The 14,392-nt window shown below is 32.2% G+C and overlaps 5 protein-coding genes and 1 long non-coding RNA gene across 7 annotated transcripts; 2 read left to right on the top strand and 4 right to left on the bottom strand.

The window, feature by feature from the left end:
- The first annotated feature begins 367 nt into the window (after positions 1-367).
- On the top strand, positions 368-1,457 carry LOC128392225 (uncharacterized). Its single transcript, XM_053352212.1, has 2 exons — positions 368-900; positions 971-1,457. Exons 1-2 carry the CDS (start codon positions 573-575, stop codon positions 1,144-1,146), a joined length of 504 nt encoding a protein of 167 aa, XP_053208187.1. The 5' UTR covers positions 368-572; the 3' UTR covers positions 1,147-1,457.
- Positions 1,458-1,976: 519 nt separating this feature from the next.
- On the top strand, positions 1,977-4,837 carry LOC128392223 (amyloid protein-binding protein 2-like). The gene has a single exon (XM_053352210.1). It carries the CDS (start codon positions 2,456-2,458, stop codon positions 4,400-4,402), a length of 1,947 nt encoding a protein of 648 aa, XP_053208185.1. The 5' UTR covers positions 1,977-2,455; the 3' UTR covers positions 4,403-4,837.
- Positions 4,838-6,503: 1,666 nt separating this feature from the next.
- Positions 6,504-7,956, bottom strand: LOC128392400 (uncharacterized). 2 transcript variants are annotated; one of them, XM_053352423.1, is made up of 3 exons: positions 7,152-7,956; positions 6,969-7,091; positions 6,511-6,884 (listed from the first exon to the last, which is right to left on the bottom strand). In XM_053352423.1, exons 1-3 carry the CDS (start codon positions 7,332-7,334, stop codon positions 6,765-6,767), a joined length of 426 nt encoding a protein of 141 aa, XP_053208398.1. In that variant the 5' UTR covers positions 7,335-7,956; the 3' UTR covers positions 6,511-6,764. The 2 variants fall into 2 exon arrangements, with proteins under 2 accessions (XP_053208397.1, XP_053208398.1); XM_053352422.1 differs by having other exon boundaries at positions 6,504-7,091.
- A 928-nt stretch (positions 7,957-8,884) lies between these two features.
- LOC128392461 (uncharacterized) lies at positions 8,885-10,297 on the bottom strand (the record flags this gene model as incomplete). The annotated part of the gene is made up of 1 exon (XM_053352489.1): positions 8,885-10,297. A coding segment is annotated over one exon (1,398 nt), but the record flags the coding sequence as incomplete, so codon positions are not given.
- Positions 10,279-10,914, bottom strand: LOC128392401 (vasotocin-neurophysin VT 1-like). Its single transcript, XM_053352424.1, has 2 exons — positions 10,641-10,914; positions 10,279-10,570 (listed from the first exon to the last, which is right to left on the bottom strand). The coding sequence occupies exons 1-2, from the start codon at positions 10,761-10,763 to the stop codon at positions 10,346-10,348; spliced, it is 348 nt and encodes a 115-aa protein (XP_053208399.1). The 5' UTR covers positions 10,764-10,914; the 3' UTR covers positions 10,279-10,345.
- Positions 10,915-13,521: 2,607 nt separating this feature from the next.
- Positions 13,522-14,058, bottom strand: LOC128392418 (uncharacterized). Its single transcript, XR_008325993.1, has 3 exons — positions 14,026-14,058; positions 13,843-13,965; positions 13,522-13,753 (listed from the first exon to the last, which is right to left on the bottom strand). It is a non-coding gene; the product is annotated as an uncharacterized LOC128392418 (long non-coding RNA).
- Between the last annotated feature and the right edge of the window lie 334 nt (positions 14,059-14,392).

Raw genomic sequence — 14,392 nt, 5'->3', positions numbered from 1 at the left:
GTTGACATTTAAAAGTAGTTTTTTTTAATTGTAAAGAGGTTGAGATGAGGTCCATTAAAGTTTTCTGGTTAAAGTCATTGAATTTACTAAATTGTTGCAATCTCATGATCAGAGCATGAAGCTTACAATTAACAATCAGCGGATTATTTTTAACATGATTCAATCATGTTGTAAACATTACCAATTTGACCGAGACAATTATCAACTTGTACAAACAGTTTACCAAGAACCTTGATTGTGATTAAATTACCGATGAAATTTATCTGAGAGACTCAAATAATCAGACAAGGAATTAAAAGTCATGTGGTTGATCATTTCCATTCTTAATTTTCTTGTTTTCTTAATCAACTCTGTTGGTTGATCATTCGCTCACCGAGTGATCAGCAAACGAGATTGTTAATTTCTTCAAGCTCTCTCTCCTTCTCTCTCTCTCTCTCTCTCTTTCTCTCTTTCTATCACATAAATCTTCCCGTCGAATAGTAAATAATAAACTGACCATCAACTGTGTTGACCATCATTCACAATTAGTTAATTAAAGTGCATTTGAGGCGAGAAAAAGTAAGAAAAACAAAATGTTACCCGTCCGTTTGTTTGGTAATTCAGTTAAACTATCGGGGAGTCATTTGATTGCTGGTGGACCTAAATCGTTACCATTGACCAGTTCTCGTTCAAAATCAACTCTAACGGAACCAAATGATTGGGCGAACCAAACAGTGGACACAATTGCGAGCGAAGGGATTTCGTTTACAGAGACAAGGAAACACAAGATGGACGGTGACACAGTTTACCATCAGAACCTTGACCAGGATCAATATGAATCTCTGAGTAGAATTGATTCAAGTAACGATAAACAAGATGGACGATTCCATGTGTATGATCCCAGTTCCATTGGATTATCAGGTAAACAAAACAATTAACTTTGACAGCGAATAAAAAAAAGTCACTTATCCCTTTTGCTTGACCACAACAGGAGTGATGCAAACCAATGTACCCGAACCTTTTGACCCAACAATTGATGACAATCAAGAGGCTTTTCTGGTTGACCATGCAGCTTCTTTGAATATGCCCGGAGGGTCAATTGGTCAGAAGACAAAGTATCTTAGTGGTCAGCTGAATATGCTGGACATTGACCAGTCTCGACATTGAACAAATCTAAAAGATAAACGATAATCTCAAGTTTCTTCATCGTTACTATTAGAGTAATAACTCTGATTACCTTGACAATTAACTAAATTATCTCATAATTTGTGTACTTTGACTTTCACTCGATCGTCAATTTGATAACAATTTAAGTTAATCATTGTTTCTAACTCTTGATTAACTTTTCATCAACATAATGACATACTTTTGATTTAGAAACTTAATTTTATGTCATCAAGATAATCAACCCAAATTGTAATCCCTAATTAACTCATATATTTATTAATATAATTAAAGTTAATCTGAAGCAGAAAAAAAACTCTTAATGAACTGAATTAAATTGTTGAAACAAAGATTCAACTGAATGAAATGTTAAAACCATTCAAATGTAATTAAATTATCAATGATTTTAATTTTCTAACAATCAACTTAATTGTAATTTAACCAAAAGTCAAAAAGGGAAAGCTCAATGATCCGATGAGAAAGGTAACAATTAGTTGAACAATAAAATTGTTATTGAGTGAAATTAATAATAAGGTGAATTGAGATCAGCTGATTAACCAAACAATTAACATCGAAAGTCAAACAATCAGGAAATAGGAATGGAAATGGAAACGAAACAAAATCAAAACAATAACATGAGATGAGAATTTGAATGAATATCAATTGAGAGAGAAGGTGAACAATTTATGAGAATCACAATTCCACGATTATAATTACAATGGAAAAAAATGAAACCAACAATTAAAAATGTTCTATGTCGTTTAATCTACGCGCTTAATCACAATCAACTAATTGAGAGAAATGAAAAGACAGAGTAAAGGATAAAGAGAATGACAGATAAAGAAAGAGAAAGAAAGAGATTTGAGTAAATTGGTTTATCCCTTTTTCCAATCTTATTTTTACCTTAATTACAGTTAAGTTGTTCAACTGTTCAAGGTAGAATTAAAGAAGAGAAGGAAAAAAGGAGAAAAGAAATTAACTCAATCAGTTGAATTGTTTTTCTCCACCAACAAGTAGCCCTTGAGGAACTTGATGGTCTTTAGGCCTCAGATTTGTTTCTCAATCAACAAAAGAACAAAACAAAAATTGATTTACTTTCGCATTTTCTTTTCTATTTTACCTGAATTTCCATCATCATCTTCATCTTCTTCTAGTGTTTCTCTGTGATAAATGAATACCTTGAATTGTGTTTTCTTCGCGTCCCAAAAGTGACCATTGTGAAAGGAAAACCTTTTCAGTGTTAAGAATTTTTTGTTTTCTCTTCTCCTTGTTGACCCTTTTATTTTTATTCCTTTGACCTGGTGCTTGAATTATGTTCCAATTGGAGGGCAATAACAATAAAAACATTTACCTTCCTGCTGTCGAAATAAATTGTCCATTATCGCCGTCGCCATCTTATTCAAATAGCGTTTACGATTGTGGTACCAAGATGTACACTCTATGTGTAAAATCAATAGTCTCCAGTTTGGATAAATTTCAACCCAATATTCATTGTTTACCTGTTAATGTACAACTTGATCTGTACCTTGAGATGTTTATGAATGAACGATGGACCGATTTGAATGATTATCTTACAAATTTAACCAATTTTCTCAATCTCCTGGTTTACAATAAAGGTCAAACACTTCACATGTTGGTACAACGGTTAATGGACGAAGGCCTCAATCTAACTGGATTTTTAACTAGAGCGATAAGTAAGGAGATCACAATGAGGGTGGAAAAGGCGACCAGATCAAATTTCGAGCAAATTAATTACCATAGGAAGTTACGAGTTCAATTAATGCAAAGAGCTTATTCTTTGGCTGGTTTCTTAATTGAAGCTGGTTGGTATGTTGATGCTGAGAAGATTTTATCATCAAGCCTTAAATTGCATCTCAATGAGATTGATACAAATGAGATAATCGTTGAATCCTGGATTTTTAGGATTAAAACTCGTTTATTAGCAGCTCTTGTTGGTTATTCACGTTTCAAAGAAGCCAATCAATTATATGAAGAAATGGTTACCCTGATTGATGAAAAAAATTATGCCAATTTACCTGATAAATTTGATCTTGCTCAAGTTTACAATCAATTTGCCTGTTTATTTACTGCTCAGAGTCTATATAAAGAGGCCTACAAATGGAGTTGCCAATCAATGTCACATTTAACCAAAAGTACTCCCAGAATTTCAGTAATTGATATCATGTTGACCGCTGCTAAATGTTGTACCATTAAGAGAGACTTTGAAATAGCCGATTTCCTATTACGACAAGTGCTTTTGACCTGTAAAGAGCTGTTCAAATTGAACGAGAAATGTGACTTCTCTCAGATTAATAATTTCCATCCAATCATTGGTGATCTTTTCATGACCATGGGCTATTATTATCACAATATCGATATGCATGTACAATCAGTTAAATTTTATCTGAATTCAGTCAACTTTCGTAAACAGTATTTTGGCCTTCACACATTAACGGAACAATGTATAAATTTACCTCTTGCACTTTCACGTCAAGAATTAGCTTTCGCTTATTATATTCAAGAATATTCAACAGGCCATTTTGACCTTTGTTTGTATCACATTGAACTCGCCAAAATGTCATTAGAAACGCTATTACCAAAGGAACACCATCTACTTATCAATGTGTTTAGGATAAAAGCGTTAATCATTGAAGAGATGGCCATCGATAATGTGGACATAGTCGGTAAAACGGAGATGCTAATGGAGGCCAATCAACTTCACCGAGAAGCGCTTAAAATATCTCGAAATATTTTGGGCGAGGAGAATCTTCAAACGGCCAAAAATTACTCTAATTTAGGTCGATTGTACCAAACGATGCACCGATATGAAGAATCGGAAATGTTACAATTACGATCTATTGAAATTAAAGAAAAGTGTCTCGGTAAAGATGATTATGAGGTCGCACAATCATACGGATTTTTGGCCTCATTGTACAGTTACGACATGGAAATGTATCCGCAGGCGGAAAGTTATTATCTCAAAGCGATTGACATTGGTATCAAAGTTTTCGGCGGTGCTTATATTGGCCTCGAATTTGATTATCAAGGAATCATCAGGATTTATACGAGAACCGGAGAGACCGACAAAGCCTATGAGTACGTTAAATTGTTACGAGCATGGAAATCGAAAAGATATTCAATCACATCACAATTAAGCAAGAAAGATCTTTGTACCAGTCTATCCGATGAATCTTTGGTTCCTCTTAAATTACTCGAGATCAAACAACATTTTTTAATCAATAGACTGCACAAAGTTTGACGATCAACCGATTTTATCTTCAACAATTTACATTATGCTCAATTTACCTCGAAACTGGATTCGGATAAAACTTTGGCCTTTTGACGATTTAATTATTATGATTTCCTTCGATGCTAATTGATCATTGATTAATTAATCTTAATTTCATCCATCTCATCAATACACGATATTATTTACTCTGTTGTCAAGACTGTTGATCATACAGATGTTGTACACATATACACTAGTCGTCACAATTAATCATCATAGTTGATCAAGTTAACTAATCATAATTAACTAATCTGATTGACGTGATTTATGTTACACGATTGATTATAAATCAAGACACACAAAGTGGAGATGATGGTTAGCAAAAAAAATTAAACAATCAATGAATTGGCTTGTATTGTCATAATTGTTTTATTTTGATTATATAAACGAGATCTGCTGATTCAATTAACTAAATGATTCCTATTGTGCTTTCGTTAATTACTTACGAGTTAATCTAATCAGATTCTTAATGATTATTGAAATGTCACCAAGGATGATTAGTTTTTAGCGTAGACGGAATTTTCAAATCTAACATCAATCAGCAGAAAATGCCCTCAGGGTATTTCTGAACTAATCGACAATATTGTCTCCGAATAATTTGAACAATTTAAACAATTCTCTTAAGATTAGCATGGGCGAAATCCAGCCTTGATAATATTTTACAATTTCTAAATTAAGACTATTCATATATTTTATTTTCCAATCAACAATTCACTTGGAAAATTTAATCATGATCCATAATTAATTGTTCACAATCAATTTAGATTCATACAATATCCTAACTTTGTCTTAATCAATTAGCATGAATTGGATTTGAATACGTAAAAGTTAAATTAATTAGTTTACTTTTCAATGGCATGTTATAAATTGTTGATTGTTAAAATCAGTTAATCTTTTCCAATGTCAATCTGATTAACAGGTAGTGGACAAATTCAATTGTGGCAATTTTTACTTGAACTTTTATCGGACAGTAATTCAAATTGTATCGCTTGGGAGGGTAACAATGGAGAGTTCAAATTAACGGATCCGGATGAGGTCGCCCGCCGGTGGGGTGAACGGAAGAGCAAACCAAACATGAATTACGAAAACTTTCATGAGCACTTCGATATTATTAGGTAAGGCGATACAAGTGTATGTCAGTTCAACATTTTCACTCAAAGCTGATTTTTTTTTCGCTAAACCGTTTTTTTAACCTAATTTTTCATTAGAAAACAGTTGTTGGTTTAAATTTCTGTCGTTAATCGGTTGATTAAATACATCGAATGCATTCAGATATATACGATAATCTATCGCTATTTGTGTTCAACCTGCATATCATTAGTATTCGGAAGTATATCCGTTAATTGTTTTACTTTACCTGCTGTAATTTTTCTGCAGGGTCTTCAAGAGCAGAACAAACCGAAATTCTGTCATCATTTATACTGAGCAGCAATAGTTTATTATTAATACTGGGTGACAAATTGATTCCCACAATCTTTTTTTTGAATAACTTTTTCATTACTTGTTTTTTTGTTATAAGATTTTCTGAGGTTGATGATCAACTAAAAGGAAATTTGTTTAGAGGTAAAAAAAATTTCGAATTTTCCATTGATTTTCAATGGGCGAGACATTTATGTAAATTAACTCAACGGTCTAATACATGCATTTTGGTTAAAATTTTCAAAAATTATTTTTTACTCGCAAACAATTTCCTTTTGACCCTTTGGTCCACCTATGAAATATTAGCTCGATTGTCAAAGTAATAAAGCGGCAATTTCAAAAAAAAGATTGTGGGAATCAATTTGTCACCCAGTACATTTGGTTAAAGAGTCATGAACATCTTGAACTATTAAAATAACGATGCTTAAGTAATGAAAATTAGATAATCTTCAAAAACTCTATTAACCTCGATAGTAACTTAAAGTATCAGTCCAAATATTGAAATAGCGCGAAATACAGACTAGAGAATTAAATTTTTTTCCTTGCCAATCAAATCTAAACAAGTAAACTGGATTAAAAGAGAAATTTAAATTATGTGAAATGATAGAATGAATTTTTTTATATTTGAAGTGAAAATTGAGTTAAATCCTTAATTGTTTACCATACGTTTGGTTGAATGTTTGCGAACAAACAAAATTGAAGAAAAATTTCAATTAACGTGTTTTAATATTATATCATAATTATTGGAACAATTAAATTTGACTTGTATGTGAAGATTGTGCATCAAAGATACGTTGAATTGATTCATCGTTAGTTGGTGTATCACTTTCACAGGTTAAATCATTGAATCAAGAGAAAGAGAGAGAGAGAGAGAAAAACAAATAAAGTTTGAAAATTACTGTTGATTAGGTTACTAATTATTTTTAACGCAATCGCGTAATTGAGGAGTCTTTTTAATAGAAAGGATTGCATCCAACGGCTTCTTACTCAAAAACTTCTTGGAATAACCAAGTTTCTTGACGCAGTCTGCTCCCTTAATTGATAAAAAATAAACGATCACATTTAAATTAGCCTCGAACCTTGAGCAATTTACTCGAAAATTAGTTGATTGTTGTACCTTATTTATGGACGCTTCCGAGTGAGGCTCAGAACAAGACTTAATTACTTCATTTAATTCACTGGGTGGAAGTGTTTTTTTGCAATCGGTCAACAAATCGTACTCATTTTTGGGCGATAGATCCTTTAAACAATAAAAACAATTATTAGTTAATTACCACAATAAGTCGTGATTAGCACTAACCTCAAGAGTTTTTGCAAGTCCAACGTAAGATATACACAAACTCTCAATAGGTGCTATTGTAGAGTTTTTCACCATTGAACAAAAGTTAGTATAAATCAAAAATGGATTGGTTAGGTTTTCATCACAATTGATTAAAGAAAATGAATTAACAATTAAGATAACGAACACAATTGATCTAATCATGATGATTGTCGTTGTTAAACTGATTTTAAAAATTTTATGACAAATGTATTACAGTCAAGTACCTAAAATTACCCCCTTTTGTACGGATTATTCGAAGGGCGGGCGATTTGAAAGGGGTGTAAATTAATCAATCATTTTGATCAAAAAAATATTTTACTTGAACTAATCCTCTAAACACTTAGAAATTGTCATGAAAATGATAATTTTAATTTTCTTAAATTATTTTGATGAGATTCAATCAAGAAAAAAAATATTCGCTCTAATTAATTCAATGGGGGCTAGTTCCAGTTCGATACATGGAGCTACGATTGGTGGACAGTTTTAGGTAGAATTGCTAGCCAATTGGTTAGTGTCGTGGACTCTTGTCTACGATGACACGGGTTCAATCCCGACTTGCCCACCCTCTGATTAAACTGTAATTTCTCAAAAAAAATTAAAAATGTAACAAAAACTTGTAACGGTTTCAAGAAAGGCGCCGTATAAGCCTCTCTATATGCCCAAAAAGGGGCTTAACTAATAAAATTTAGGTACTGACAATTTCAGGTACTTGACTGTAATCAATTTGTACTTTTATATCAAACTAGATTAGATAATTTAGTCGTATCAAGACTGATCAAATAAAAATTTTATTTATTTAAATGATTAATTAATTGTAAACAAGATGTACGTAGAAGTGTAAATGTCAAGTATTAATAGTTTATAACCGAGCGCCTCTGAGCCAGAATTCACCAAGGATCGTACGTGTCTCAAGCATATTTACTCAATTGGTGCTAATTGTTTTTGTTGATTTTCTTTGGAACCTCAATGCAAATTGAATATGTATTTTAGGGCAATAATCTAGAATTAAACAACGTGAAATTCTAGATATCAGCAATTGATTTTCAGCCTGCTCTGTGTGATACTAACAGGATAAAAGATATTGCAACTGTAATTAATTAAAGAAATAGGGATAAGGCTCAGGATATGTCCGAATCTTGAGCCTTACCCATTTTCGTTACAATTCGTCTTTTCTGGCCTGCGTGCGTTTAACTCTTATTAGGATGGTAACCAGCGGAGAAGATGCTAACGTCTATAAGCACGAACCTGTCGGCAGTTTAGTGGCCGCGGGGGATTTTAACTTCCGAAATTCGTCCGGCCACGATGTTCTCAACGCGACTCTCTACGAAAAAAAAGCCAAAAAACTCATAGCTTGGGTATGCATGGATTGTAAATTTTATGCCAAAAAGAATCGACCAGAAAAAATTAATGCATCGATTTCATGGCGACGAATGGAAATCTTAAATACAAAATTAAAGCCGTTTGGACGGATTATGGGTCTGAGGACCTTTAGTTCATCTTTATTTTGTTCTGGCATCACGAACATGGAAAAATAAAATAGAACCCTCATTTAAATCTTGGTCTGGGAGGAAAATTCATTTTTAATGAAAATATTCGCGAAAATGTCCATTGTGTTGATTATCATGAACCTTTCGAATCCAAGTTTGGCTTGAAATGACAAATCGATTATAATTAATGGCAAGTTAAGCATTTTTGATTAACTTTGTTATTTAGTAGATTTTGTACTTTTATTTTTGTATGTTTATGATCACAAAACTAGCAATACCTTGTGGAGATGGTAATAAGCTTGTATTTGTTGATTTCGATTCATCTGATTTAGTTAATGATTGATTAGTTAAATTGAGATTAATGTCCATTTGTTTCAGCTGATAATCTAATTGTTGAAGATTTTCTTGATTCATCTGGTTTTTTGTGTAATTGTGTTGATATTGAGCGTGACAAAGGACACCCGTTATATGGGTTTTTGGAAAGACTTTATGGAAAATGGAAACTCCTGAATTAACATCATTAGTATGATTAACATAACGACGATAAGAATCAAAATTAAAAAATAGAAATGCGATTGACTCATTACATGAGCCGATTGTATCACAAGCAAATGTTAGGTTGGACCTAAATTCAATCAGTGTCGCCTCAATGTGGGCCAATTCTTTCATAATCAAATCACCGTCATTATAATCATTTGAAACCAATGAATCAATTGATAAACTTGCTGCTGAACAATTTGATCCACTGAATTGTATTCCAATGAGTGACATTTTCTTAGGATTAAACATTGAATTATAAGGTGGAGGTCCGTTGATGAAGTAAAAGTTGGCCGTGTCATCGGAATAGTAAAGGACAGTCGGTTGTCTAGTGACCAGTTTATCATTGACCTGAGCTCCACCCAAGGCCAGTTGACCCTGAAAATGGTCAAAAATCGCATCGACCTGAGAATGGGCCAAATAATTACCATGATGACCAACCCCAGATGAGAAAAGTATGACCGCTTTAACATCATCGGGAAAATTAAAATCTTCCTCTAATTCATCGGTTGCCCGTTCGAAGATTGTTATTGTCACACCTTCGTATTTGGGTAGCATGAAACAAGAGATACCAAATAGGCCACATAAATCATAGCTTATTGTCATCGGGTCTTTGTATCGGCTTAATGTTGACTCTGAATCTTCACCAATTATCCCATAATGAGCGTCGATCCCAATAACAGCGCAATCATGAGGTAAACTTGAGCGAATAGTGTTGATCACTTTGGCTCGTTTCCAACGACGTTTTTTACCAATTTTAACATTATTACCTTCAAAGAGAATCAAACATTTAGGTTGAGAATATGATCTCTTTAAGGTGAATAAGAATTGATACTCGAAAATTTCTGGTCCTTTGATTATTGATCTTGTATCAAAATCGACGATACTCCCGATGGGATTTGCAAGACTTAATGTTCGCGATCTTTCAATGTAAAGTGAATTGAATCGATCAATTAGAAAGACTGAGATTATTTGGAAAATTTTCCTCTTTGATCGATCGACAGATTTTGCCAAATAATGCCATTGACGACAAACTGAAAGGCACTGGTCAAGGCTCTTCTGGTCCAGATGAATGAATATATTGTTCAGTATAAGCTCATTTTAAGCGATTCTGGTCACCGCTGATTTATCTTTCTCATCCATGGTTAATCAATTCAGTGCAAATATTGAATTTAAGAAATAGCGCGAAATACTACAACAGATTCCTTGACCTGATGAACAGAGTTTTCCAGGAACTTTACATGGGATCGACATGAAATTTTCGTCTCTACATGGGGCTGAATAGTGATTGTTAATTAAACATCCGAAGCCTGAACCACAGCGAACATTTGAAGCGACACAATGACCTTTGTTACCTGGACCACAACGAAGACACTGTTGAAATAATTGAATGAAAACAATTAAATTAATAAAATTACAATCAAGAACTAAACAATCAACTCACTTCTCTCATATGGTCAATGTCACCATGAGATCTTTTTCCTCCGGGTGGACAATTAGTGATGAAACAAGCTTCATCGAGGTGGAAATTAGCGAGGAAAGTTAATAAAATGAACGAGACCAACATGATTCACTTAATTCGATTGCTCATCTAATTGTTGCCGAAACAATATTTATACTTGCCAATTGTTTCTCACTCAACTCCATCAACTGGACTTAACTAATCAACAGTTAATCGTTAATCTCTGAGCATTATTATCTAGGATCATAATTAATCCAGTCAAACAATAAATCATCACAAATATTTTTATAATTGTTACCCTTTGATTCTTCAATTAAATCATATCTAATTGCGGTCTGACTTTACTTTCTATTTTAGATAATTTTAAATTGTATTTAATTTCAATTGTTGTTAGTTAGTTGGTTAGTTAAATTTAACTAAATGAAATTTAAATTACTAACTTTGATAAAATATTTAGACTAATAGCCAATGAGTGATCAGACAATTTGATCCAAACGATATTCAAATTGATTGATAGGGTTTATAATTCATTAATCATTCGTTTCTATTTAATCCTTACAATCGATTAACCCGTTTACGAGTGACACCTAACCTAACCTAATCTAACAAAACAAAACCAGCCAAACGATTAGTTAATTAGTTACATTAATTAGCTCAGTAAATTAGATTTCAACTTTGCTGCTAACTTAAGCCACACCAGTGCGATCATAACTAAGATCTTACCGATTATAATAATACATCATGTTTATCTGCACCTTCGGTATAATATGATTTCTGGTCATTCGCTTTGAATTGGAGACCTGTCTCATCAGCGTTAAAAATATCATAACCTGGATGATCATTGATTATCTTTGGTAATTCATTTTCAAACCAATTATTTACTTGATCTAAATCAGCTGATTTGGCTTCTCCTCTGGCTTTGTTATAAGAAAAATTAACCCTTTTCTTCATCTTAGAAAACCAATTATTACTTGCTTTGAATTTGTTACCTTCTCTATCTGAAATTGAAATTGCCTTTGCTTTTATGATTCGATGGTTTTATTGAAAAGCCTTTGATATTTGCTTGAGAAACAAATTCATGAATGCTGTTATCCATTGTTGTTGTATTTTTATTTGGTAGTCGACATTTTTGTTGGTAATTTTCGCTGAGAGCATGATAGTCTGAACGTTTCTTATTGATCTTCGAAATCGCTGCTTGACTGACAGAAAAATCTGAAGCTAATTCACACTGAGAAACACCAGAATCAATTTGATTTAGAATATTTAATTTGTTAGAAATCACTAATTTACTCATTTTAACTAAATAATCATATTGAACAACAAGAGAAATTAACTAATCGTTTGGTAATCTTATGTTTCTTTTTCTATTTATGTAACCATTAGATGGCGATAGTGAAAACGGTCATAACAAGAGGGCGCTTAGTCATGAAGACGACCGTTTTATCGCTCCTGATAAACTTTAATTTAATTAACTTTACCTGTGAATTAAAAATTTAATTTCATGTTATTATTGTTTATCTTGTCACACGGATCAAGTTGGTACCAAAATCACGATAGTTCAACAGTTACTTCAGTTGTTTTTTGTTACTCTTAAAACTGAGACTCTTGTTGCGTCGTAATAACTTCAACCATTTTTGTTCTCTTGGTAAGTTTTGTTGGTAATTTGATACAACTTTCTTTTCTCTAACTCATACTTTAAATATTATACTTTAAATTTTATACTTTAAATACAATTAAATAAATTGATTAAAATTACCTCACATTTATAATCAAAATAAGTGTTTTCACATTTTAAAAGATTGAAATCCTAATTTTATTTTCTCCTTTTCTTCGTATCATACCTAATGAGTTAAACTTATTTGGACCTCATCTCCACTTCCACCTCAACCCTTGGTACTTATTTACAATCATCAAATTGGACCTTTGGACAATCAAACTAACCACCAGTCAATTAATATAATTTATAAATTTTCTTTTGTTTTTACCTAATAATTTGTAAACCAAATCTATTGTAATTTCCCTACCCTCAAGTTGTCGTGAACAACTTTCCTCTACAAGAGGAGCTGTAGCACTTACCCTACAGTCAGATGTTAAATCATCGCACCAAAGTGCAAATAAAAAACTTAAGTGGGTACTAGAGTGTAATCTAATAAATGAAAATCTATCAACAATCCTACAATTGAAGCTACAACTTTTCCTATGCATTCCTAAAACGATAAAAGATACCAATTAATTAAATAAATTGTAAGCAAAAATCCACATCTAACAATTAATCCAATCCTCACCTCAGTCATATCAAGATTATTCTTATTAATACCCATTTGATGGAAACAATTTTCGGTCTTGATTGTTCAAAACACATTTCAATTAGTCGCTAAATAAACTTCCACAATTCACTCGACAATTAGTTAATTGTTGTACTTTACCTGTTCGACTTTTTTTACGTAAGCTTCAAGATCAGGACAAGATTTAATTACTTCATCATTTGTACTGAGTTTTTGACATTTCATCACAGAATTGTACTCATCTTGAGAGAGATTAATCTTCTAACAATTAAGATGATGATTAGTTAGTTGTCACATCTTGTCGTGATTGCTACTAACCTGACAAGCTTCAAGATTTTCAATGAGTTTTTCATACAAAAAAATGAATGAAAAATGTGTTGAATGGATTCATCATTAGTTGAAAGAAAAATTTTCGTGAGAAATCTCAGTTTCAATCGACTTCGATTATTTGCGATCTTTTCTATTTGCTAAAAGTTTATAATGCTTGTTAAACATTAATCGAATGATTCTAATTAACTTTGTTTTAAAAGCTAATTATCATTTAATACATAAAAAATACACCAGAAAAAGTTGTTTACATGAGGTTTCAAGCTTACAATTAAGCGAGTTAGCTTATCCTATTCAACGAGTATTTTTTATTATATCGATGATAAGTCGACACAAAAATATCGATGATATTTATCGATACCGATAATATCGCCAATCACTATTCTTATGCAAGACATTCTTTCAGTTTAAGTCTGTCTTCCTCATTCACAGTCGTCACACCAATCTTTTGAAAATTCCAACTTGTTCGGTACATTTTTGTGCCTTAATTGATAAACAATAAACGATCAAATCTCAATTAGTCTCGAATCTTGAGCAATTTACTCGAAAATTAGTTGATTGTTGTACTTTACCTTCTGTGCTTTTTGATAGAGGTCAGGATCAGAACAAATCTCAATTGCTCTATTTAATTTACTGGGTGACAATGATTTTTTACATCTAGTCAACGCATCGTATTCATTTTTGGGTGTAAGATCCTTTCAACAATAAAGACAATTATTAGTTAATTACCACAATTAGTCGTGATTAACACTAACCTTATGAGCTTTTACATATTTAATGTATTATATTGTATTTTTACATATTGTATATCAAACTAGATTAGTTAATTTAGTCGTATAGAGATTGATCAAATAAAATTTTATTTTATGGAAATGATTAATTGTTTGTTAACAAGATCTACGTAGAAGTGTAAATGTCAAGTATTGACAGTTTATAACCGAGCGCCTCTGAACCAGAATTCACCAAGGATCGTACGAGTCTCAAGTATATTTGCTCAATTGGTGCTAATTGTTTTTGTTAATTTTCTTTAGAACCTCAATGCAAATTGGATATTTATTTTAGACAAGGACAATTTTATGGAATAATTTAAAATGAGTTGTATTGTTGATGATTAGGAATGAA

This window comes from Panonychus citri, unplaced genomic scaffold (assembly GCF_014898815.1).
Source record: "Panonychus citri isolate SS breed McGregor unplaced genomic scaffold, ASM1489881v1 Contig00136, whole genome shotgun sequence".
NCBI classification, from domain to species: domain Eukaryota; kingdom Metazoa; phylum Arthropoda; class Arachnida; order Trombidiformes; family Tetranychidae; genus Panonychus; species Panonychus citri.
The sequence above is the reverse complement of the archived record's forward strand: the minus strand, read 5'-3'. Positions and strand labels throughout refer to the sequence as shown.

Bases quoted from the DNA above. Each gene is read 5' to 3' on its own strand.
- LOC128392401 (XM_053352424.1), bottom strand. From the start codon at position 10,763: ATGTTGGTCTCGTTCATTTTATTAACTTTCCTCGCTAATTTCCACCTC. The intron at 10,571-10,640 runs GTGAGTTGATTG...TTATTTCAACAG, and splicing joins ACATTGACCATATGAGAGAA to TGTCTTCGTTGTGGTCCAGG.
- LOC128392223 (XM_053352210.1), top strand. From the start codon at position 2,456: ATGTTCCAATTGGAGGGCAATAACAATAAAAACATTTACCTTCCTGCT.
- LOC128392400 (XM_053352422.1), bottom strand. From the start codon at position 7,334: ATGATTAGATCAATTGTGTTCGTTATCTTAATTGTTAATTCATTTTCT. The intron at 7,092-7,151 runs GTTAGTGCTAAT...TATTGTTTAAAG, and splicing joins GACTTGCAAAAACTCTTGAG to GATCTATCGCCCAAAAATGA.
- LOC128392225 (XM_053352212.1), top strand. From the start codon at position 573: ATGTTACCCGTCCGTTTGTTTGGTAATTCAGTTAAACTATCGGGGAGT. The intron at 901-970 runs GTAAACAAAACA...TGACCACAACAG, and splicing joins CAGTTCCATTGGATTATCAG to GAGTGATGCAAACCAATGTA.